The sequence below is a fragment of the Heliangelus exortis genome, chromosome 25, assembly GCF_036169615.1.
Source record: "Heliangelus exortis chromosome 25, bHelExo1.hap1, whole genome shotgun sequence".
Taxonomy (NCBI): Eukaryota; Metazoa; Chordata; class Aves; order Apodiformes; family Trochilidae; genus Heliangelus; species Heliangelus exortis.
The window spans coordinates 2,741,275-2,767,073 of record NC_092446.1 but is presented as its reverse complement, the minus strand read 5'-3'; the positions used below and the strand labels follow the sequence as shown (position 1 = coordinate 2,767,073).

At 48.2% G+C, this 25,799-nt stretch overlaps 1 protein-coding gene across 1 annotated transcript; it reads left to right on the top strand.

Annotated features, from left to right (window-relative positions):
- Positions 1-420: 420 nt before the first annotated feature.
- On the top strand, positions 421-25,518 carry C25H6orf89 (chromosome 25 C6orf89 homolog). Its single transcript, XM_071768689.1, is given in 10 exon segments — positions 421-480; positions 483-513; positions 516-555; positions 3,909-4,116; positions 5,315-5,480; positions 17,687-17,841; positions 18,164-18,285; positions 19,785-19,911; positions 20,346-20,469; positions 20,985-25,518. Coding segments are annotated over 10 exon segments (1,104 nt in total). The 5' UTR covers positions 421-435; the 3' UTR covers positions 21,071-25,518.
- The last annotated feature ends 281 nt before the right edge of the window (positions 25,519-25,799 follow it).

The window sequence follows — 25,799 nt, the reverse complement described above, 5'->3', positions numbered from 1 at the left end:
CTTTGGATCACCAGGATGGGGTCTTGGGGACCCTGGGGGGTATTCGGGATGCTTTGGGGTCTTTGGACCACCAGGATGGGATCCTGGGGATACTGGGGGATGTTCTGGGTGCTTTGGGGTCTTAGGACCACCAGGATGGAGTCTTGGGGACCCTGGGGGATGTTCTGGGTATTTTGGGGTCTTTGGGCCACCAGGATGGGATCTTGAGGATACTGGGGGATGTTCTGGGTACTTTGGGGTCTCTGGACCACCAGGATGGGGTCTTGGGGATACTGGGGGGTGTTCTGGAAGCTTTGGGGTCTTTGGACCACCAGGATGGGGTCTTGGGGACCCTGGGGGATGTTCTGGCTGCTGTGGGGAGGGGTTTCTTGGGACCACCGGGCTGGGTTCTGGGTCTCCCCATCTGCCGGTCCCGGTTCGGGGGTTCGCGGGCCCATGGCGGAAGCAGGAAGCGGCGGCCCAGCCCCCGGCCCGGCCCCTCGGTTCCGCCTCTATCGCGGGCGGGAGGAGCCCGGTTCGGGCTGCGGAGCGGGGCAGCCGCCGGGCGGTGCCGGGGTGAGGCCGGGGGCGGCTGAGGGGGGGGACGGGGCGGGGGGTGAAGGGAGGGACGGGAGGGGGGTCCCGGAGCACCGGGCCGGGCGGGATTCGGGCCTTGCGGTGAGCCCGGGAATGGGGGATTAAAAGGGGGGGGGGGGGGGGGCTGAGCGGGGCCTCTGCCAAAGGCCCAGCTGCGGGGGTGGGGGTTGGTTTCTGCTTCGATTTCTGGACTTTAAAACCAAAACAACCCCAAGAAACAAAACCCAACCACAAAACAAGGCCCAGTCCGGAGCTGCTCTGCTGCGGAGGGAAATGCAGGCGATGCCGGGGGTCTGAGGGGGGGGGTGCAGGCTGAGGGCTGGGACCTGACCCCCTCAGCAAGGCCCGGGGAGGCAGAGAAACCTAAAGCAGATGAGGAGGTGTTTTTGTTGTTATTTATCTCGCTGTTTCAGAAGGTGAGCGAGCTTTTCGCTGTTTTTTTGTTTTTTTTTTTTTAAAGCCTCCTCCAGCAGATTTGTCTCTGAATACTCAGCTTCCTCTGAACGCCTCAGGCTGGAGGGGGAGGACTGAGGGGAAAAGCCTTGAGGCTCAGCCCCAGGGCTGCTGAGGTGTGGGGAAGGAGCTGTTCCTGCCTCCTGGAATGCCGAGGTTCCTAAAAAAATAACTGCAACAACATCTGGGATCCTTGGTTTCACAGCCCGGGCTGGGAGGGAGAAAACTCATCCCAGTGTGTGCCTGGGGGTAGGGCAGCCATGGCTGGGCCTGTGGGTTGTGTTGTGGTGAGAGGAAAGGGGAATAATGGGTGGTTAACATGGTTTTTAAGGGCCTCATCTGTTCTCAGAGTAAGGTGGGAGCCTAATTCCTGATTTCCTAGCTGGGGAGGTGTCTGGGTGTTGAGTTTTTCAGGGAGCTGCCTGCGGATGCAGGGGTTACCTTCCCTTTGAACACCAAGGGGGAGAGGACATAGTAGGAGAGTTGTGTTTGGAAAGTGGGGAAGTCACCGTGTTGGTGACAGCATCTCTGCTGGGATAAAGTGTTTTAAGTGGTTCCAGGTTGATTTTGCAAGCTGGCTGAATCTGCTGGAGTTTGGCATGGGATTGCTTCACAGGCAAAAGCTTTGGCACGCGGGAGGCAGAGGAAGCAAGATAACCTTTCAGACCATTTAGCACACACCAGTTGCAGTGTCAAGGCAACTAGAGTAATCCTAAAAGCTGAGGAAAAAAAAAAAAAAGGCATTTAATATCCTGCAGATGTGCTGGCTCTTGCTTGTTATATGAATCAGGGTATTACATAAATGGAAGAGCTAGTAAAGCAATATATTGTTTTTATAGAGCCCAAGTGCGTGCCAGGTGCTTTACAGACAATAAGGAAAGGTCCCTGCCTTGGAGAGCTTACAATCCATAATGAGTTATTATTGATCAAACCTGCTTTGGAGCAGCTCAGGTGGTAAGATCTGGGACAAATATTTGCATGGAATGCAAGGAATGTCAGTAGAAGAGGGCCAGGAGCTAATTAACCTGGCAATGTAGTGCAGCATGTTCTCATTGTGTGCTTGGGGTTAGGTTTTAATTTGGCATTTTGCTCTTTTGGTGTTTCTAAGGCTGTGGCTAGGAATTTGACACTGATGTTAATATAACATCTGACATTAACTGGGTTGGATGCTTAGGCAGCTGCTGACCAAACAAATAGGGGTTATTTTTCAGCCAGATAATTTTCCTGATCTGGTTCACCATGTGACCACAGAAATAAATCTGCAAGTTGATCCTGGGGGGGGAGGTGGTGAAGATGAGCTGAAGCTGATAGTGCTGTAAAAAGGTGTTTGGTTTGGGTTTTTTTTTCTGAAGCTACACCTTGGCTTTGCAGAAGAGATTCGAAAAATTCCATCACTTGAGTTCTTCTTGTGGAAGAAGCCCATGGTTTATAGAGAGAGCTGGCTGCTGGTTCTTTAAAAACAAATAAGATTTCAAGCTTGGTTGCCTAATGAGAGCATCTTATGTCTTGATATATGCATTTATGGCTGATTTGTCCTGTGGGAGCTGCCAGAACAAGTTAGAGCAGAGCAGATCTAAGTTTAGGAAGCACGTTATGCAGTGCTTGTCAGCTTGTTCCTGAGTGAGCAGGAGGGATTTGTGCTTTTAAAATGCTGTGAGGTGTGTGCAGAGATCTTTGTAAACTGTTACACAGCTTTGGAGAAGAGCAGCAGAGGCTGTGGAGCAAAGTGGTGGATTTGGTGAAGCCTCACGAGGTGGTTCCTGGTGCCAGGTGGTACTTTTGGGGCAAAAAAGGGGACAGAGGGGCCTGGTGCCCATTTTTGGCTGTGAGCTGGGCACATCACTTGGGTGTTCTCTCAGGACAAGGCATTGTTAAACTCTGTCTCTTCAGAAAAGAGTTTGGGTTGTCCCAGTTTAGAGTTTTCTCAGCTCAGGAAGACCTCACGGGTGCTTTTTCCTTAGCAGTGCTTTTCCTGAGCTTCATTTTTCACACTGGTTGCTTCTCTAGCAGTTGCTTTCCATCTTTCCAGTCCATCTCCTGCTCTTGGTATGGGGAGGCTCTGCCTTTGTGGCATTTCTGGGATTTTGGCATCTTCATGTTAACTTGCTCCTAGGTATGTTCTTACAAGTGTCCCTGTTGAAATTTCATGGTGGGAAATAGTTTGCTGTCAATTGGCATTTTTGTCTCTGATTCTTGCTGGGCTCTTTGGTTGTGTGCCCTTTCTGCAGAGGAATGCCCTGCAGGCAAACTTTTAGAGTTTAGGAGCTTTTTGTTGCCTTCAGAGCACGCTGCTCTCAGGTTTCTATTACTCAATAATCAGCTGGCCTGGACATTATGTTTCGAAAATTTAAACAAATCGTGAACTCTTGAACTTTGCCCCACACGTCCTGCTCATTTCTCTGTCCCGGTCCTGTTGCTGACAGAGGGTTTCATGAAAACAAATCCATGTTAAAAGAAGCCCCTGAAGTCGGAGTGCAGGAGGGCTTAGCTTGGCTGCTGTGTGTGCTGATCAGCTTTGTGCTGCTGGCTCTTGTACTCGGTGAGCAATCCCTTTATGGGACAGATTCATTTGGAATGGATGAATAAATGCAGTTTCATTGATTCCTGGGAAGCTCTGCTCATTTACATAATCTCAGCCGGGGTCTTCTCTTGTCAGGAAATTTCACGGCTTCTTTCAGTCCCCAGGAGATACTGAGGCAGCAGAGAGTGTTAGAGCTGCAGCTCAATGTTGTGCCTTTGGCTGGAGATGGGTTTGCTCCAGACAAGTTTTCCTTCTTCCTGGATCTTGTGAGGTTCCTGGGATCTCTCTGGATGTGCTGGGGTTGAGCTGTAGGGCTGCTGTAGGGTGTTTGCTGTTAACCTGCTGCTTCTCTCCACAGGGATTCTTCATTGGAGGCCATGGAGCTTTCAGCCAGTGAGCTCAGCATTTATGACAAGCTATCAGAGACCATTGATCTGGTGAGGCAGACTGGTCACCAGTGTGGGATGTCAGAAAAAGCCATTGAGAAGTTCATCAGGCAGCTCTTGGAAAGGAATGAACCCCAAAGGGGACCTCCACGGTACCCAGTCTTGGTGGCTCTCTACAAGGTAAGGTGACTTTTGGGCAGGCACAGACCACTTGAGGGTTGGGTTCTCCTTTTTCCTTTCATTTACCATCATGTTTGCTTAATGAGTTTTTCAATTTTGTTATTTAAAAAAGCTGCAAAGTGGATCTTCCTTCATCCCATGAGCTGGTTTGAAAATGGAAAGCAGTTGACTTAGATTTGAAGTTGTTCATGTGTGTTGCAAGTTTAACATGTCAGCACCTTCCTCTCCTTAAATTATTAAATAATGAGACTTGGATTGATTCTTCAGGCAAAGATTCCTGAGGGAAGAAGGAGCTTCTTGCAGTCCAGGGATGAATAACAACCTAGCTTTTGTTTCTGATCTTGTCACAAGCTTCTACCTGTCTTTGTTCTCCTATAAAGTTGTTGCCATGATGGTAGAAAAATGTTTTGAGACCCTTAACTAAAAGACACCATGAGAAGTTTTCAAGTGGAGGAAAGGATGATGTTGTTAGGTAGGTGGGAGGTGTTTGCTACAAGGATGAAAAACTTCCTGCTGACATAATATTCAGAAATATTTTAGTGTCATCTTTACAAAACCATCACAATGCTTTCTACTTAGAAAAAAGCCCAAGCTTTCTTCCTCCCATCCTAAAAAAAGCTGTAAAACAAGGCAGGAGAAGAGGAACATGGAAGTTTGAACTGTCAGCTTCTGTTCTTGGTTTTGTTGTTGACTCAGATTGGCTTTGCCCAGAGGGAGAAATGCCTTCATGTCTTCTCATCAAGGCTTATTTGGGATCCTGGGATGGAGGAAGGAGCTGGTGCCAACTCTGCCAAAGTGTTTTGGGGCTTGACAGCTGTTTGCAAAAAGCCTTGAAAACCTTGTGTAAGAGGCCTGGCAGAAGTGCAACCTTTTGTTTGGTTAGGTGGGAGGAATCGGAACTATCTGCAGATAATCCTCCTGGCCCTGCTGCTGGATTATTTGTAATGCCAAAGGAGAAGAACAGAGCTGTGTGGCTTGGGTTTGGTTTCACCCTTTGGACAGCTCTCTCTCTGCAGAGCTGTCACTCAGTTTTCTCAAAAACAACACACACACAGCTGAGTGGGGATTGACAGCAAAAAATCTGGGTGTTGGTCACCCAGCCACAGCCCTTTGGTACCTGCCAGGAGGTGTGTCCTGTTCTGAAGACACACCAGCTGGCTGCCCTCTCATTAATTACACACCTCTTTTTCTCTCACAGGGCCTGCTCACCCTGGGCTTGGTTTTGCTGACAGTTTACTTCATGATCCAGCCCTACAGCCCACTGCCACCTGAAGCTCCTCTCTCCGGAGCCCACGCCTGGGGCTCCCTCATCGGTCACATCCGGCTGCTCTCTCTGCCCATTGCCAAGAAGTACATGCTGGAGAGTAAGGAAATGATTTCTCTGCTGTAACATAAGCCTAGCAAGAAATACCAAGTTAAATACCAGCCACACAAATCAGCTGAGTGTCTCCCAGAGCAGCAAATAACAAATATTACTGGCATGGCACTGGGGCTGACTCTTTCCCTACCACTGTACTTAAAAATAGCACCCTGAATTCTAGCTGGGGCTTTTTCCTTTCCATGCACTGGGGGTGAAGCATGTTTTATCTCTAACTTCATAATTTTGTTCTTACACATTCTCTTTTTTCCTTGCTTATAACACCTCTGGTGGTTTTTCTTTCATAAGTGTTCCTCTTCCCCTTAAATCTCTTTACTCCTGAGAATCACACCTAGGTAGCTATGCTGGGTAAATGGCACTATTTTTTTTTTAAGTGGGTTTTGGTTTTTTTTTTTTTTTTCTGAATAAGCAAATAATACCAGTTTGTCAGCCAGTTTCTGGTATCTGTGAGCAAAGTGTAGAAACCTCAGCATGTGACCTGGGTTTAAGAAAAAGTAATTTTTGCCAAGTGGCAGATTGGGAAAGGGCTGCAGGGCTGAGCTCTGGCATTTGTAGCATTAACATAACATGAATGGTAATGTGTGTGAGGAAGCCAGATAAGAGGTTCCCTAACAAGGTGGTCCCATTACAGGAGAGGAAAAGAATGGATTTTCCTAGGCTGGCATAATAGAAATGGAAAAGTTTGAGTATTTCTCCCTCCCAGTGAATCATTTCCACTGACACAGAGCACTCAGTGGGCTCTGCTTCCTTGATAAAACACAAAGACTCTCAGCAGTGATAAAGCTGGGAATTATTTTGAGCAGGGATGTGGCACAGTGTTGCTCATCTGTCAGCTCCCTGTACCAACAGATCCCTGTAGCCAAGCCCTCAGTGGGTTTATATTTAGCTTGGGCACCTCATTGTGTTGGAGTTTGGTTCTGGGTCTGGTTCTGGCTCTGACCTTTCTGCCAGAGCTAAAAAGGCCACCCTGAAATGCCAACCCTGCTTTTCCTTTGTGTCTCTGACATGTGGGATTTCTGTTGATTTGGGGTGGGATGGGGTTATCCCCATTGTTTGGCTCCTTCTTTCAACATGAGGATCTCTCAGAGGATGGAAAAAGAGAGGCAAAAAGATGGCATAAAACAGCTTCTCAGCTGCATTTTGGCCTGGATATCAGTCTGCTCCCCCCTTTGCTTCTGCATGGAGAAGGAAGCCAATGGTTACTTGGGTCTGTTTAGTGAAATTTTTGTTCAGGAAGTTGATGGATTCTTCTTTAATGGTTGAACTCAATGATCCTGAAGGTCTTTTCCAACCAAGGGAATTCCATGATTCCTTCAGCTGCTGCAGGGTGAGATGGTGAGAGCCCAGGGGGCTTTCCCTGGGACAGCAAAAGGTTGATAGGACATGGACTGCCTGAAATCCTGAGGATCAGTAAGAGAAGGAGCAAATCTGGGCTGCTGATGGGAAAAGCAGCTGAATGGGGAGAAGGCAGGGAAACATCCAAAGGAGCAGGGGGGAAAAGCAAAGGATGGATGGAGGGAAAGGATGTGAGGTTGTTTAAATTCATATAAAATCCCTCATGCCTCTGTGAGTCCTGGAAATCTTTGGAAGTGATGAGCAACAGGGTGAGCAACAAGTCAGCTCTAGGGAAAGGAGGGAAGTTACAGAGGGGATGAGGCAGTTCCCACTCTTCTTTTTCCAATAGTTGTGGTGGAAACCACAGCACATTCCAATTAACAGATTTGTTAGGGATGGCTGGGATAAATTTGATCCAGCAAAAGGAACTGGATTAGACCCTGGCTAATTGACTGGGAGAGTGCAGCACCCAGGCTGAACCTTGGCTGGGTTCCTCTGGGAATCCCTCATGTTCTGCCTTCCAGTGGGGGTGTCCCAGTGCCTGTGTGTCCCAGTGCCTGTGTGTCCCAGTGCCTGTGTGTCCCAGTGCCTGTGTGTCCCAGTGCCTGTGTGTCCCAGTGCCTGTGTGTCCCAGTGCCTGCCTGTGTGTCCCAGTGCCTGCCTGTGTGTCCCAGTGCCTGCCTGTGTGTCCCAGTGCCTGCCTGTGTGTCCCAGTGCCTGCCTGTGTGTCCCAGTGCCTGCCTGTCTGTCCCAGTGCCTGCCTGTCTGTCCCAGTGCCTGTCTGTCTGTCCCAGTGCCTGTGTGTCCCACCAACACTGCTGTCAGCTTCACAGCTGGCTGGACTGTGGTGAAGCCATTCAGCAGGGATCTGGAAGAGGGAGTTTGGTGGTGCAGGGCTTCATGGTCTTCCTCAGCCCTGTCTGGTGCAGGAGGCAATGCTTTGCCCTGAGTTTTGGCCTCGTTGGCAGCAGAAGGGAAGGGGTAAAGCTGCCCCTTCCCCTCCTGTTTGGGCATTAGAGCTCGAGGTCAGGAGGCCTTGCAAGCAAGTGTAGCATTCCCCAGTGCATCCTTGCACTGTGCAAGAAGGCAGAGCAGAGCACTAAGCAAGGGACACAAGGTACAGACTCTGCTTCCTTTTTCCTGGTAGATGAATAATTTAAAAAAAATTTTTTTTTTTTTTTGAGGGGGCTGAGGATAGAACTTGGAGCATTCTGTGCTCAGGCAGCAGTTCAAATCCAGCTCAGGCTGTTCTTGTTGAAAGCCACCTGTTAGCAGTTTGGAGGCTGCTGTGGCCCACCAGCAGTGCTGGCAGATGTCCCCTGGCCACACAGCCCATGGTGGTGAGGACAAAGCCCATCCCTGGCCAGGCTGGGTGGTCCAAGTTGGCTTCCTGGGCAGGCAGGAGCAGGTTGCCTGCGTGGGGCTGTGGTTTGGGGCTGTGCTGTCCCCACTGAGCCTGCTCAGGGAGTAGTGGGCTTGGGGCAGCTTTCCTGTTGCTGGGGTTGCAGGTTGGAGCCTGAACCCCTGGGAGATGTGGGCTGAGCAGCCAGGTTTGTGTTGCAGAACAAGAGGAGCTTGGATGCCTGGTTTCCCCTGAGAAACAGAGTGGTGGTGAGGCTTTAAGAGGAGGAGGAGGGGGACAGGACACTGCTCCCCTCTCCTCCAGCTCAGGGTGACCTCTCTTCACCCTCATCTTCATCTTCATCCCTCCCAGCCCAGGAGCCATGCAGTGGGTGACAAGAGCTGCCTGTCTGGCAGTGGCCGTGGGTGGACCTGTGAGCAGCTGAGGTGAGGAGCAGTGTCCACAAAGCTCTCTCTTGAGTTGAGTTTGTAGGATGAGGTCCAAAATAAATTTCCTTTTGCCTGTCTCTCTGCTCTGTTGCTTGCCTGCTTTCTCCCCCGGATCAATTCCCAAATTAAAAGTGGTGTTCTCACCCTTTGTTCCTTCAAAGCTGACTCTTAGAACCTTGGGTTTGGCATCTGTGCCTCTTTCTCAGCTGTTTTCCCAGGGCTGGGGACCAAGGTCCCTTCAGTTGGGGAAAAGTTCTGGGGAAATAGGGTTTGCATTTGCTCTTCCTGACCTGGTGTTTACACAGAGCTTGTGAAAGCCCTGGGAGCTGGGTCAGGATCCCTGTTCCAGGCTGGGGGAATTCCTCTCACCATCCCAGCCTGCAGCTTTTGGCTGGGTACACCAGAACTTCATGGAACCCTCAGGGGGTTTACAGACCTTTGGGCTCTACCTGTTGCAAGGAACATGGATTTTAGGTTAACTGAAGGTTTTGTAGTGAGGTTCCAAGGAGGAACCTGTTGAACCTGGATTTATTGTTCTCCTCTGGGAGGCTGGGATGGGCTACTCACTCCTTCTAGGTTACATTTCTTCATTTTAGGGGTACAAATACTTCCCCCCTGCAAGGATTAGGGGGAAATATAATGAGGTCTCAAAGCCCAAAGTTATAGGAGCTAAATAGCAAAGGTTTTTCTGACTTTAACAGAAATTCAAAAAACCTCAGTGGTGGTCACTCTGCCTGTTTATCAATGGCTCTTCCCTTCTCAACTGCATGACAATTCTTAGAGCTTTGTATTTAAAAAGATTTATATCTAAATACAAATTTTGATCTCATGTTGCCAGCTGGGTGATAACTGTCCCCTGGCCAGAGCAATGACATGATAAGCAGAGCATGAAGCTGCTCTTACATTAACTTTTTGCATCTGCTCACGGTGAGTTCATAGAATCATAGAATCATAGAATCCTAGAATCCTAGGGGTTGGAAGGGACCTGGAAAGATCATCTAGTCCAACCCCCCCTGCCAGAGCAGGGCCCCCTAGAGTACATCCCCTAGGAACGTGTCCAGGCGGGTTTTGAATGTCTCCAGTGAAGGAGACTCCACAAACCCCCTGGGCAGCCTGTTCCAGGGCTCTGTCACCCTTACAGTAAAAAAATTCTTTCTGATATTCAACTTGAACCTCCTATGCTCCAATTTACACCCATTACCCCTTGTCCTATCACTCGTCACCATAGAGAAAAGCCTAACTCCATCTCCCTAATTCAGTCAAAAAAAGCCCCAAAAACCAAAGCTCAGCAGAGCCAGATTGGTCAGTGGTGAATGGTGTTGCCTATCACTAGGCGTGGTGACCTGGTTCTGTCCATCAGCTTAGACACCAATGTGGTGGATAGCAAAATGGCATTTATTCACAGGTGATACAGCCTTATATATCTTAGGCTTACAGAGACATTCCTGTCCTCTTACACCACTGTCTAAGAGGGGGCAAGACAAGAGAAGGGGCCCTGTCTTCCTGTACAGCACGATATCTTCCAACTGCCAGGCCCTAGCTAGGCCCTACCTGGCTACAGAATGGGCTCGTTTTGCAGGCTGTACTGAGAGCAGGAGTTTTTAATGACCTTGAGAAAAATCCAGCTTTGCTGCTAATAATGAGATCTGGTCCTGCCCATCCACACTGTCTCAAAGTCAAGCAGATCAGAAGCTGCTCAGCACCCCTGAAACCAGACATGAGCACCCCCATAGCTCAGTGTCAGAAATGGGACCCCAGCTCAGAGTAAACTCCTTGTGTTAAACACTCCTTCTTGCATAGAGCAGAAGGGCTAAAAAAACCAAACCAAACCAAAAAAAAAAAAAAACAAACCAAAACACTTTGTTTATGGGTTTCATACTTAATTTATTTTAGAGAAAGGAACCCTGCTGGAGGAGCTGTGTTCAAGCAACACCTCACAAATGGGCTGTCACTGTCATGTCCCAGTTGTGGGGATGGGTCACAGCAGTGGGTGACAGGGAGGGGACAGCAGCCCCTTGGCTGCCCACCTTCAGCTTGGCTGGAGGCTTGCCTTGGCTACCAGCCAGCTCCTGCTTCCCTTCTGATCTTAACCCTTTGCAGACAGCCAGATTTCTCTCCACTTCTCCTCCCTCTTATCCCTGAGGTTTGTTTCTGCTTGGCACAGCTCTGTGCAGGAAGGGAGCACCCAACACCTCCTGCCTGAGCTCAGTGTGGACTCAGCACCCAGGTACCCAGCCAGCTTCTCCCTGTGGGTTTTGCAGCCCCCACTGCTGTGTTCAGCCCCACATGAGCCCAGGGAACACAGGGCCCCCTCTGAATTCAAGGGCTGCACAACAAAGCTGCTTGGGAGGCAAAGCAAGGGCTGATTTCTAACTTCTTGCTGCCTTCAGCCTCTTGCAATGGATCTCACTGTTGGGTTTGTGTTTCTGTTTTTTTTCTAAGCAAAATGAAGCTGCTTTGCTCTTGTGTTCCTGCAGTCTCCTGACACCCTTTCAGGGGGATGGAGCATTTGGAGGTGCATGGGGGTGGGATGTGGTTGCAGGGCTCCCTCCCATCCCTGGGCAGCTGCAAGTTTATCTGATCTTTGTGTGGGTTATGTGTGTGTAAATAAACCTTTTAGAATATAACCTGAGAGTGACCAACAGACACCTGTGTTGGCTGGTTCAAAGAGAAATTTAAAGAGAAAAAACCAAACCAAAACATAAAGGCTGACTTTGCAGTGCAGGGAGGTGCCAAGCTGCTCTCATATACTGCTTTACTTTGGCCTCTGTTCAGCCAGGAAACTGTTTATTTGGATTTGCTGACAGTAAACTAACCCCAAACCACTGTGGTCATCTGGAAGGTGAAAAACTCTTCCTTTTGGTTCTCTATTTTGACTCCTCCAGAATTTGTTTCCCCATTTGCAGAGCAAATGAATTCTTGCTTTGGATTTGCATCCCTGGTGAGTGTGCCACACGTGGCCTGCATTTAGGTTGCATTTGCAGGGCCCTGGAAGTTTGTGACTGTGACCCAGTCACATCACACCTTTTGCAGACCTGCATGGGGCAAGTGGCAGCAGCTGGGAGGGATTTGTTTCCCAAATATTCAGATCCTCTGGGCCAGGTTGCAGCACAAGCTCTCTCACAACCAGAGGTGCAGGCTGGAGTGGACTTCGGAGGCATTCCTGACAGCTTGGTCCCTGCCTTCAGTTGTCTGGATTGGCAGGTTCAGATTTCTCCTGGAAATAATTCTCTTTTTGCCTCAGTGGACTGTGAGTTCCTGTTGGGCCAGGCTGAGCAGCCTGGATTTCACAATGTCTGCTTGGATCAAAATGGTTTTCATGTTCTGCTAGAGGTTGACTAATCACCCCTGGGTTGTCTGACCAGCCATTACCCATTAGTGAAATGAAGGAGTAATTCTTAGAGCTGTTGATTTTTTACTCAGAACAAAAATAAGGGGATTTTTGATGGGTTTATTAGCTGTTATCTGCTTTTTAGCTGTTCCTAAACATGCCATAAACCAGACTGCAAGGCAAGTACTTATTTACAACCTCACTGTGATGCATTCCTCAAGCAGGACTTCCACCTTGTAATTAATAAGAATTCTTTATGATTCCTCCCTGACTGACTCAAGAACCATCAGATCAACCTGACCTTGACATGACAGTAAAAAGCTCAAATTCATTTTAGTGAAAATTTTCAGCAAGATGGAGCTTGGGAAACATTTCTGTTGCAACCAAGTGCTCTGAATGTCTCCTTTAAACTGTGCCACAGAGTTAAGCACAGAGCTCCTGATTTCTACATCTGTAAAGTAAGAATGCTGAGGTTTACCCGTGGCATGGAGTGTGATCCTGAGCTGCTGTCTGGATTGTTTTGAGTTTTTAAAATGCTGGGTTTATCTGACTCTAAGGAAAGGGGGGGTTGTGATAAGGATATAGAATGTCCTGCTGCAGTGGCAAGTACCAAGCTATTTGCTTGAGGAGTATAAAATCTCTAAGTCTGCAGTGATCCCAATGTGGCAAGTGGCTTGTCACATCTCAGGAGCAACCACTCCTGCTGCTTCTTTGGCTGTCAAAGCAGTAACAGTGGATTATGAGCTGCAACTTGAAGGTTAAAGACTGGACCTTGCTAATCCCTGTCTTTTAATTAATGGAAAACAGCACTGTAAAAGGCAGCATCTGGAAAGTAGGTATTTCCAGCTGGAGAGCTGCAGCCCTTCTGTGGTGGTGGCAATTGGACAGGAGAGCACTGAGGTTCTTGTCACCCTTTTGTCACTGGGGATCTTTCAGGTGGGATTAAAAAGCTTAAAAAGCTCTGCCTTATGTCAGCTACAAAAACCAGCTTGTGGCTGGGCTTTTGCTATAAAAAAGAATGGAGGAGGTAAGAATCCCCCAGGCTTTGGGATGCACATCCATGGGGGGTCCCTGTGCTGAGGGAAAAGTGCTCACAGAGAGCAGAGGGTGGGCTGAGGTCTTTGTCTCTTCCTTTCAAAGATCTCTTCAGATCCACCTTGAAAAATCCCCTGACTTGGACAGATGTGCAGCTGTTTGTAAAAGTGGAGATCAGCATCTCCTCCTTGTGGGATGGAGCAGGTGGGAACAAGGTTGTGGCTCTCAGAACTGCCATAAAGGAGTCACTGGGTTGGGTCCATCCCTCTCCTGGCCTTACCTTTGAACTGCTCATGCTTTTGGAGGTTTACCTGCTCCCCTACCCTGATCACCAGGATTTTTCTAGTTCTTGGTGGGATCTTGGATCCTGCAAGGGACAGTCCAGAAGTGTAGTGAATGTAAATGTCCATTTGCAGCCAGGTTTGTACAATGGACCTATAAAAATGGACAGAAAAACATTTTGTGAGTGTTCAGTGCAGAGGGCAGTGTTTCTGGAGAGCCCTGAGTCCATCCTGAGCATCCTGAAGCTGCCTGACTACTCCCAGCCCTGGTCCCTGCTGAGGGAATTGGGAGGAATGGGGAGTTGTGTCCTCCGTGGAGGAACCAGAGCTTTGGAACCAACTTTTGCAGGTTGTGGAGCTGCTTAGTGTGTCAGGCAGCCCTCTGGGGAGCTTGCTGCTGATTACCATGGGGGATAGCAACAAACTGGGAGGACAGAAGAGCTGGGGGGGATGGAACTGGGAAGTCCTGGGGGACTCCCCCTTCCCCTGGCCCAGACTTCCCTCTGCAGACCCAGCTCTCCCCTGCCTGCTGGAACCTTTTTCCTTGCAGCCTTGGGAAGCTGCCTCACACCTCCAGCTCAGCAGGGAGGAGGTTGAAGGTTTTCAGCACTTCATTAGGGTCTGGAGCAGCCCTTGGCTCCAGGTGTCTTTGCTGGAGCAAAAGGTCCTCCTGCTGCAGGGCTTCCCTGTGAACCTGCTGCAGGGGCAGGCTGAGATTTTGCTTTCCATATGGTCCCTGAAGAGTCTCAGGGCTGTAGCTGAGATCCTGCTCTCAGATCTCTGGGGGCAAATTGCCAGAAGTTTTATTGTTTCATTGCAATGGGCAAGGAGCAGGGCCAGGTCTTCTCAGAAACCTCTCAGCTTCCAATCTGCTGGTCCCCACCCAAGCATCTCTGGGGCTGTGCACACACACACACTCACACACACACACACACACACACACACACACTCACTCACACACACTCACTCACACACACTCACACACACACACTCACACACACACACTCACACACACACACTCACACACACACTCACACACCCAGCCCTCTGTAGTTCTGGGGACAGCCAAAAAACTTGGGAGATCCTCTGTGAAAATGGCCAAGAAGGGCGGGGTGCTCATTTTAAATTGGTTGTAAATTGAAAATTATTTTTCTGCATAGTGGAAAGTAGAGTCATAAACTCCTTCTGCCATTAATCACAGATGGGTTTTAAGGAAAGTTGTTATCTCTTTGTCTGCACTGTGTTAGCAGCTGCAAGTCCCCAGCCCCTGGCTCTGCTTGGAGTTACCTGACACAGGAGGAGACAAGAAAAAAAATTATAGAAGAACAAAATAACATCCTAGAACATGGCTCTATTCAGTAAGGGAGAAGTACATGTTTGGTGGTTGCTCTCAGTGGTCACTAAATTCCAGTTTTGTTTCTCAGTGGAAGTAATACAAGGATAACAAGACATCAGTGGTGAAAGGAATCTCCTGCTGCAGGATTCATTTAGCTCAACACCTGAGTGGAACTCTGCTTTCAGGGACTGAAATCACAGCACCTGATTTAACAGGGGAGCTGAAAGTAGTGTTCAGCTTCTTTTTTTGGAGTAGGATACCTAAAATCTGTCTAAATAAAACCTTCATAGGAAATTTCCTTGTTCAAGAGAGCTGTTAAAGCAACTGTTCTGTGGGCAGAGCTGGGGTTCTGCTTCAGAAACTCCAAGCTGCTCCTCAAAAGAGGGGGGAGAAAGCCTGGAGGAGAGGCTGCTCAGGACTGGTGCTGAGTCCTGGGTTTGTGTCAGGGCTGCAGCTGCTTTCCTGTGCTCAGACTCCTCGGGGATGGCCACACACCCCTGGTGCTTTGGTGTTTGTTTGGAGGTGAGGGACTGGGACCCAGCAGGGTTGTGCTGGGATGAGGAGCACATCTTTCTGCTCACATGTGTGTGTGTGTAAGCACAGACAGCACGCTCCACTTCCACCAAAATAATCCCCCAGGGTGTCTGGGCAGGGTGATAATGTAAAAGGAATGCAGGGAGGGGAATGGAGAGAAGAGAATGAGCATCCTTGGGAAAACAAACTGTGGTCCTCAGTGTGCATGCCCACTCCTCTGCACATGGCTTCTTCTCCCTCCCTCCCTCTCTTTTCCCTGCCTGTACTTGTCATGCCAGTCACACGTGTGCTGCTGCACAGACTTAACACCCTCAACAATAAATCTAAAAGATTAATTACCAACAAAAAAAAAAAAAAAAAGGCAAACAAAACTCCCCCAACCTCACTTGCAGGGTTTGAAAGGCATCTCCCCCACCCTGCTCCGCTTGGGTTATTCATGGGGAAAAGAAATAACCTGAATCCAGCAATTGAGAATGCAAATAGCTCAGCTGAAAAGAGGAATCAAGCTCTAGACTCTCAAGCTGATTAGAGTTCCCTTAGAGTTCCCTTCCCATGGGGTGCTGCCCCCAGAGAAAATTTTGGGACAACTGAGGTTTAATGTTCTGGGATGAGGTTTCAAAGTTTTGCCCGGAGAGAAATCCCAGTGCTGCTGCTCCTTGGATGAGGAGAGACCATAAGCAATGTCCTCTTGTTCCCCTCCTGGTGACTGCCCTTCCCCTGGTGAGGTCTGTCAGCCTTTTGTTTCCTGTCACTGACCAGCTGGGGTTTGTGAGTTGAGGTTTTTGTTGTTGTTGTAAAATCGAAGCTTTCTGCAGGCAAAGGGAACAAAGATTTTCTTTTTTCTCTTACGAGCAGGGAGGGAAAGTACTTTGAAGCAGTTTCTCATGGGACTGGGGTTTTACCCTTGCAATAAGGGTTTTTGCACTTTGTTTTGCCTTTTTCCCCCTTTCCCTGAAAGCAGTGTAGATGAGGCTTCCAGAAAACCAGGAATTATGTCCCGGTCCCTTTCAGTTCAGATCCCAGCAGTAGGGTGGGAAATGCAGCATTTGGGAGTTGACTGGAGATATTTAGGGAGGGGAAAAAAAGCAAACTGAGCCCCTTGTTATGTGCCAATGAACCTAAATCCTCTGTAATGTTCCTCAGTGTCTGTTGCAGATGTCAGAGGGAAAAATAAAACAAGTTTTCTGTTCAGTGCTGCTCATCAGTTACATGTGCAGGAGTGTGGCTGGAAACCACAATGACAGTGACAGGCAGGCTGCATCCTGGGGGTTTTTCCCCTAAAAAGCTGCTGTGCATCCTTATTTCCCAACTTTTCCAGAGAGGTTTCTCTTTCTTCTCCCCTTTCCTATCCACTCCATTTCCCAAGTGGGTGAAACATTCCTTCAGGAATGTTCAGGGCCAGGAGCTGTGCTGGTACCAGACAGGGTGGGTCAGGACAGATTTCTGGAGGTTCTGTGTGAGGTGTGTCCTGAGCTTTGGGTTTTCCCTCACCCACCCTGGTAGATCTGTTTTTTGGGTGGGTTTAGTGCCACTGCCTGAGTTAAACATCTCCCTGTTGGATGAAGGCTGCAGAACAAGGGGTGTCACTGCCATGAAGCTGGAGCTGTGTCCTCTTAGTGTGGTGGTGGCTGCTCCTCTGGACCTGAGAGTAGAGAAATGCAGGGGGGGTTCAGCATTACTGTTTCTTCTCCTGTTCATTCAAGTTTCTGCTGTTAAAGTTTACTTTTTTGTGGTGGGAGGCTGTTCAGTAGGAGGGAAGAGGTGTAGGATATAGGGATTAAGCAATGGTTTCCTGTAAAAATTGAATTTTTGAAGCTGTAAACATATGCAGTGCTCATTCTGGGCTGGTTCAGCTGATTGTGGTGCAGCAGCAATTTCTGGAATTCAGCATGGGTAGAGCAGTGGGCCAGGGCTTTCTCATGCTGGGACTTTTTTCCCCATTTCATCTTCAAGTCACTGCATGGGATGAATGAAAAGAGCAGCAGCACATTTGGGTGAAATCCCCCATTCCCCAGCATCTTCTGCACTTCAGAGAGGGGGCAAACTTTGCTCTTAGTTAGCACAGAGGTTGTGATTTCAGGAATGCCTGAAGGTGTTTGTGGCAGCAGTGCTAACAACAGCAGAGTTACTCTTTTCAATCTGAATATGTTTGGGGTTCTTTTTGTCTTCTGGGTATCTCCTTGATGACTTGTTGGGATTGCTTTTGCTTGCAGACTTGTTTCAGTTTAATTGCACTGTATTTAGTGGTGTGTAACAAAGGGGTGACTTGATCTGTGTGCCTCATATGTACCCAGAAGTGGAAGTTCCATGAAGTACTCCCATTTCTGACAACCCTGGGCCATCCAAAATCTTCAGCCAATGCTGGAAATGTTCTGTGATGAGTTCCCTGCCCTGGTGAAGCTTGTTATTTTTTAGTAACTTGCAGCCATTGGTAGGTTTAAGAAATCTAAACATGAAATGTTAGGGATAATGGGTTTATCCTCGAGTCTGTCTCCTTTCAGCTTAATTTTTGGTCTTATTAAATGTGTTTGTCTTTTTTTCCTCCCAAGAATGCCAGGACTGGTGGGCAGCAGGTTGCAGACAGAACACTTCTACACTTCCTGCAAACTGCACAGTCTGTTCTGCTGTGAAAAGCCTTCAGATAGTGACAGACTTTGGAGAACTATCAGAAAAGCTCCAGAGGTCTCAGCCTTTCCTGATCAAGGTAATGCAAGGGTTTGTAAGGCTGGGTGATTAATCCAAACTCTTGAATAGCACCAGCCAAAGTCCCCTGGTCATTATTTTCAAACACAAGCTGCTGATTGAGGTAGAATATATGTCTGAGGTAGAATATATATCCAAGATATTAAGTTCTTTAAAGGGGGTGAGAGGCTCAGTGCATCTTTAGCAAGTTGTTCTTTGCCTAATTATCACTGTGGTTGCAAACTTAGGGAGCTGTAATTCTGTGATGTTCTTTAGGGGATGGAAACAGGGCAGGGGGAGAACCTCAAGTGCACAGCTTTCATCTTTGTTTTGTGTCATTTAAGACAGGGCAGCACCTCTCCTATGAAGAACTGAAGCATTTTCAGTCCCAGGACCCAGACCTAGCAGAGGTTATAATAGAAGAAAATTCAGCTGAGTTGTGGAGCTGCCCATTTTTCTTTCCCTGGTGAGTCAAAGACAAAACATATGATAGATGTGTACATCCTTTCTCCAGGGGTGCTCAGGCTCTTTGCTGATATAAACTACCAGAAGCTGGCAAAGCTGCACTTGAACTGGAGGGAAGGGCAGCAGGAGTGGATTGGAGTCTTCTTCCTGCCTGCAGGCACTGATTTCATCCAAGGAGAAGACTTCTGCACTGGAAATGGGGTGTTGTGGCTGGGACTTCACCTATTGCTCCTCTTAAAAGACAAAAATATCCCCATCAGACCACATGTTAATCATCTGGGCTGTGGTTTGGTCACCTGAGGCAACTGGTTTGCATCTCTGATCACCTGGGTCTGCTCAGTGGAAATGGCTCATCAAGAGAAGAGGTGTCAAAACACTTTAGAAGTAACAGAAAACTGAGGGATCCTGCAATTTGTGTCTGGTCTCATGGAGGAGCAATGGTCAACCCTAATCCTTGTCCTCTGCTAATTGTCCTAAAGCCTTTAGCATGGCTGTAAGATACCTGAAGATACCTGAACAGCTCAGAGCTTCCTAAGACTGCAGAGCAGCCCAGTGTGTTAGCCAGGTCTGTTCATGAGGGGAAGAGTCAGGAGTAAGAGAATCACAGACTTCTGGTTGGAAAAGACCTTTCAGATCATTGAGTGCAGCCATGAACCAGCTCTGCCAACCCAGTTCTACTGAGCCTGGTGCTAAACCAGGTCCCTCAGCCCCACATCTCCATGGCTTTTCAACACCTCCAGGGATGGGGATTCAACCACCTCCCTGAGCAGCCTGTGTTTAATGACCCTTTCAGAGAAGAAGTTTCTTTTAGTATCCAATCTAAACCTTCCCTGGTGCAACTTGAGACTTTTTGGCAATGTGGGAAGGTGCAGCCTGGTGTGGAGCAGGCACCTTGGCACCTTTGGACAAGCCAAGGAGCAGTGTCCAAGCAGGCCTGGAGAAGGGGATGGTGGACTCTGTGCTTTGGCTGGCTGATGCCTGGGTGGGATCTTGCTGCATTTCACCTCAGCACTGGCAGATAAATGAGCAGGAGCAGAGAAGTTTTCATCATCTCAAACCATTAAGCAGAGATATAGCAATAACAAGCCCCATGCTGCCTTTTCCAGTTGCATTCCCTGGCTTGGAGAGTTGGATTTGGATTCCCCCTGCCTTGCCATGAGGTTTCAGTTATGGTTGCAGGCAGTGCCACCTCTGGTATAATGAATGGCTCCAATTAATGACTCAGATAATTTTAAGGGCAGAGGGAAATGAAGTTGAGGCATCCATTGTGATCTCTTTCCTGTTTACGTGGTGCTGCTGCAGGTACTGAGAGGGAGCCACGAAGTAGCACAAGTTTAGAACCTGAGAGGTCAAATTTTGCTCCTAGGGGTGAGCCTGTCACACTTTTAAACAAGCATGAATATATTTTAAGAATTTTAATCTTAAAAAAGCAGCCTTTGAAATGCAAGCACTGTCACTGTGTGCTCTTTCTTTAATGTGGGTTGGTTTTGTTTCGTTTAGGAACAAATCTGTGAATAAAACTCGGATTCTGCAGGAATTTTTCCCCACTTCATCTTTGCTCTCCTTCCCCAAGACAGTTTCCCTGGAGAGCTGCTTCCTCATCCGACACCCAGATTTGGGGAATAAGGTGAGGAATTCATCCCAGAGCCCCTCTCTCCTTGCCTGTCAGGAGGGGGCTGTCTGTTTGTGCACAGTTGGGCAGAATTGGTTGAAGAGCTGAGTTTAGGAGCTATTCCTGGCAGTCTCACCCATTCTGAGATACCTCCTATGGAGAGGTTCCACTGAAGATAGTGACACCTCAGGCTTTTAGTCTGGCCCCTGGGGTTTTTTTTTTTTTGTGGGATTTGTGGGTATGGAGGGCTTGCATTGCCTTGGAAAGATGAGGAAGAGGAGGACCCAGCATACAGCTGACCTCCTAGGATCTGCTGGCAGGTGGGGAGGAGATAAACCTGGGGTCTGTGCTGCCTCTCCTTGCTGCAGGGCAGCACCTTGCCCCTTGTTTGATCAGACAGAGCCAGGAAAAGCTGGGAAGGTTTTTGAAGTGTTCTCCTCTTCTCCTAGAGCTACAGTTTGCACAGCCTCTTTGCTGTTGGAAGTGGACAGCTCACCCTGACTGTTGTACCTCTGGAGAAGTGCAGAGGACACTGTGAGATGTTCAAAGTGGAGCTGGAAGCTGGAGATTTGGGTGAGTCCTGCTTCCAGCTGGCTCTTTTCTGGCTGATGCCTGAGAAGTTGGTGTGTGCCATTCCCATCTCCAGACTGGTGTGGCCCTGCTGGTATAGAGGGGAGATAATTTGGAACTGGGATTGTGTCCTGAGACACAACCAGTGGGATACCATGAGATCCTAGACTCATCAAGGTTGGAAAAGACCTCTTAAGACCATCAAATCCAACCACCAGCCCCACACCACCATGCCAACTAAACTGTATCCTGGAGTGCCACCTTCACCTGGTTTTGGAACACCTCCAGGGGTGGTGACTCCACCACATCCCTGAGCAGCCACTGCCAGGCCCTGAGCAAAACCAGTTTGAAAACTGGAGGAGCTACAGGAGACACAATGCTCTCTGCTGGGTGTTCCAAAGCCAACGTGTCATTGAGGGCAGTGCCTTTCCAAAGAGCTTCTGCATAGCCACATCACTTGTCAGCAGTCATTAAGCATGAATTTACCTAATAGAGAATTTCCATTTCATCTTCCAAAGGTTTTGCCAGCCCAGATTACTGGAGGATGAGCTTCATGGCCAAAGGGACAGAGCCAGCAGTGGTTTGTGATGGAGCTGCTGAGTAAGGACAGTGGGGTGGGAAATGACCAAGACAAAGCAACATCTTCTTCATGGGGCACCTGGGGCAGGCAGCTTTGCCACCCTGCATGTTTACAGTGTTTTAAAATGACTGTTTTCCTGACCCTGGAGGTAATTCTTTGCCTTTCCTCAAATGTATTCTGGGAGAAGCTCAAGCTGTTTGTGACCTTCCTTATCCCCTCAGGTAAGCCCTGGGTTTGCAGCAGGGGTTTTCAGAGGGATTTCTCTGGATGAGATTCACCTTGTGTCTTTTGTGGATTATGGCACTTCTGAAACTACCTGGGGAGTTTGGGAGTGGAGGGGGTGTGTGACATTTCTGTGTACATTCCTCCTGAGGAGGAAACTCTGGGCCTGTCTTGTCAGGCCAGCTCTGTAAAGGGAACAAATTGGTGATGTGTCCAAACTCCACCCCACCTCTCCACCACATCCATAGCTCTGTGCCTCAGCTCTGTGCCTCCCAAAACCAACCTTGTCTCTGTGCTCCATGGAAGGGTGCAGAACCTCACCCACTGCATCATTCCTGTACCAAAAGGACCTGTTCAGGCCTCTTCTTTGTGTCTTGTAATCCCTCTTCTGCAGTTCTCTACCTGGAGGTCATGAGTGAGTCAAACAGGAACTGTGCTTTTTTTGCCTCACTTCCTTTCCTACAAAAATCAAAGTTTTAGTGGTGGTGCAGTTCTGGATGGAGATGTGAAAATGCAGCAGTTCTGGATGGAGATGGGTCTTGATGCAAAGGAACTCTGTACAACTTTTCACCTTCTCATGGTGCACCCTAAAGACCAGGGCTGCACAAACATCATCAGCTCCATGCTCTGAGAGGTGCTGCCCCCTTTCCTGGTCTTGGGGACCTCAGGGAGCACCTGGAAGCTTCTTCACCACTGGCATTTTTTTTTTTTTTTTAATTTATTTTATTTTAATTTTTTTTTTTTTTTTGCATCGACTCTTTCCAGACCCAAAACTCTCTTCAGAAGGAACGTTGGTTTTTCCTGAGTCCTTTCCAAGTTGCCTTCCCATGCTTCCTGTTGCTTGAGCTCTGCTTTCTCCAGTGCCCTGAGAGAGGCTCAGTTTCAGGGCTCGCAGGCTGCGGATGCTGCCGTCCCTTCCAAGTCTGATCCTTTGGGTCTGGTCCTGCTGTTGAAGATGGTTTACAGATGTCTCAGGCTGAACTCATAGGCCAGGGCTGGGGTTCAGGACATACTCTCACACTTGTTAATATGGAATTGGGAGGGGTTTTGGTTGCAAGCAAATTAACTCTGTTCTCAGGAGCGAGAAGCTTTTCCTCCGTAAATATTTTCGGTACGTGTAAAAATGACAGCTTGGAAAAATGTCTCTCCAGCCTTTGCTTCTGAGCAAGACCAGGAGAATGAGAGCAAAACATCATCCTAATCTTGTTAAGATCTGACAAAAGCTGCCAAGTGGGATGACCACGTCTGGCTCCTGTCCAAGGATAAAGCAGAGGGACAGTTCCTGCTCCAAAGAATTCAGTCTGAGGCCTTGACATTACAAACATTTCTATGCATAATCTTTGTTTTTCTCCTGCAACCCCAGCACCCACATGAGTCTGTGTGCCTGGCCCTCAACACTTGACCAACACACACCAGCTCTTGGAGAACCAAAGGGGGAGAGCAGGACTCTGTCAGGACAGAAAAGGACTAATTTAATTTGTAGCAAAATATTAAAGGGAATTGGATTAATAAGACTTCTGCTAGTATGGTGAATGCTTGGGGTGTGTTTTACACTCTGACACTGTATTCAGTCTTGTACATGCCAAGAGTCACACACCACCCCTCTTCCTCTTCTTAAAGCCTGGGTCTTAGTTAATGGAAATTTGGGAGTTTGGTGATGGCAGAATTAGTGCCTCGTTAGTGACTGTTGCTATTTACACTTGGGCAGCTGCTGAGGTCAGTTCAAAGGCTGACAAGGTTGCTGAGTTTCTACCTGATCCCTTTCTGGGATTTCTACCCTCCCTTTCTGTGGAGGGTTTGGTGAGAGGTGCACAGGGAGGGAAGCTGCTGGACCCATTCTCCCTGAGCCTGTGGGTGCACAGCCTGGTGATGCTGCTGCTTCTAAGTGCCCTTGAATGTAACTTGTCAAGAAATTGGAGACAATTCTCAAGTGTCTGTCTGAAATACCTGTGTTCCCTGAGCCACTGTGGCTCGCTGACTCCTTTGGGAAGAAGCTGAGAAAATGGATCTCTTTACCTGGTTAGATCTGGGGGGGAAGAACGGGGTTTGTGCTTCTTTAGCAAAAGTTCTCCTGTATTGCTCCTCTCCTCCACAAAGAGTTGCAGCTGGTTGGACAGAAGATGGTGAATCTGGACTGTTTGCAGAGCAGCTTTCCAAGTGCACTTTATGGTCTCTGCATAAGTTTCCAGCACCGTGTCCAGGCAATACCTTGCATATGTCCCAGCCTTGCTCCCTTTGGAGTTTACATCATTTGTTTTTATACTTCTAGTATATTTTCTCTTCCTCTTCCCAAAAGCTGTAAGGAATTAGCTGCTAAACTAAAACAGGAGGGCAATTCTCCTGTTGATAAAGAGCCAATTTTGGCCCAAGCTGCTGTTGAGGGCTGAGCCCCAGTCTGTAGCACGGCTTCTGGAGCAGCTTCTGTCTTCTGCTGCCAGAGAAGTAGTGCTGACACCTTCTGCATCACACCCCGGGTGAGGAGCTGGGATGGAAAACTCAGAGGTGAGGCCAAAGTGACAAAATTAGGATGGCCAAAGGGAGGTGGTGACACCTCAGCCAAATAGCTGCACGTGGGTTGTGTTCCTCATGTTCCTCATCCGGGGCTCACGGAGCCCTTGGAACAGGTAGAGGAGGATGGGGCTTCCCTAGGGAGCCTGCTGGCTCCTGGTGACCTGCTGAGGCTGAACTGGGGGAAAATGTGGCTGTATCCTGGTGATGGATGTGATGGGATGAGTGGCAGAGGATGTGTCCCACCACCATCTCCCTCACCTCCAGGTTCACCTCAGCACTTGTGTATCCCTAAGCCAAGATGATGCTTTGGACAATCCCCCACTGCCCATCAATGTACATATCCCAGCTTTTGAAAATCTCTTTGTGTGCTTCAGAACCTTTTGTCTGTCAGCTGAGGGATGGACTCCTGCTCACCCACCAGCCCAGAAGCTGCAGAGCTGCTCTGAAACCACAGCAGTGAGGTGCAGAAATGGGTGCTACCCCAGAGCCCAGTGGACAGAGAGGCACAGGGGGTCATTTCTTTCCTTGTCAGGCTGGAAAAATGAGCTGCCAGGCTCAGCTGGGCAGGAGGATCCTGGTTTAAAGCTGGTTTCCAAAAGCAGAGCTCATTAACCATTGCTCCCAATCAGTCCTGAACTCAGGGTAACTGAAAGGAGGAGAAAGAAGTATTATTATTTACTTCAGTACCAGGAAATTAGCATTCCCTACAGGAGCCAAGCTGCCAGTTTCTGTGGTGTGTTTTTTGTTGTTTTGTTTTTAATTTTTAGCATTTTTTTTCTTCCATTCTTTTTGTTGTTTTGTTTTTTTTTTTTTTCCCACTGGCATCACATTCATGAATTCCCCCAAGGAGGCTCTCCAGATCCCAGCCTCAAGCTCCCTTGGAAACACCCTGGAGAGCTTTCTAGGATTGAATTTCCTGGGAGTCTGGAACCTTTAGCTTCTCCTGCTAAATCCTCCTGCTGGAATGCTCTGGCTGGGCTGGATCAAAGCACCTCCCTTCCCTCCTGGCTCCCAGCATGGGAACCCCCCTGAGCAGGAGGAGGTGAGGAGCAGGAGAAGTCTCCTTATTGGAGATGTGTGCTCCAAAAATTCCAGCACCTCAAACGTGATCCTCCTGCCTTTAAACCCTCCTGTGTTCCCAACTGCTCTGAGGAGTGAATTTCCAGGATTTGCCCAATCCCATGGATCCATGTTCAGCCCCAAGGGACCCTGAGGCCGTTTCAGTGGGGGGTGCACAACGAGTTTTTGCTGCCTGCAAACCAAACTTCCTCCTCTTTGTAAATTTTATACGTGGAACTCTATATATTCCCCTCTTCAGGAAACTCCTCCTTGTAAAGGACAGATTTACTGTCCTGCTGAGTTAAACCAAGGGAGATGCTGGGACTTCCCCTTTGCTCTGGAGAGTCAAACAAAGTGACAGGTGATTTATTTTTAGCATTTTCTCTGTGTCTGTGGGGAAGGGAGGCATCTCCTAAAGGCTCAGGGGTGCTGGGAAGTCAGGCTATATATGCATAAAGACTGTTTCAGTGCTGAACACTATAAATTCAGTGGTGGATGAAAAAAAAAAAAAGAATGTAAATATGCACTTAATGCAGAATTTTATGGACGGTCATAATTTAATATATTGCAAACTTTGTAAATACTTGGGGAAAGCCTGTAAAGTGTGTAAATAAATGAGATTTGTATGTAAGAAGAAAAAAAGTTTTTACTTTTTGCAATTAAATACAAGTGTTAATGCACCTTTTCTGCTTTATTTTCTTTTTCTGCTGCATGACGGCCACGGAAGGGTTGTTGAACCCTTTGTAGGGAAATTATTTTTTGTTTTTTAAGTAGAAATGTCATTTGAAGTGAGAAGGCAAAACACTTTTGCTTGGAAAGTGTCAAAAGAAACACTTGGGAAAAAAGTTTTGTCAGTTTTAGCCCGATTCCCTAAACAAAGCTGATTCAACAGCTCTGCCTGTCCTTCCCAATAACAATCTTTGTCCTTCCTTCAAAATTCAGCTTCTTTCAGCCAAACCAT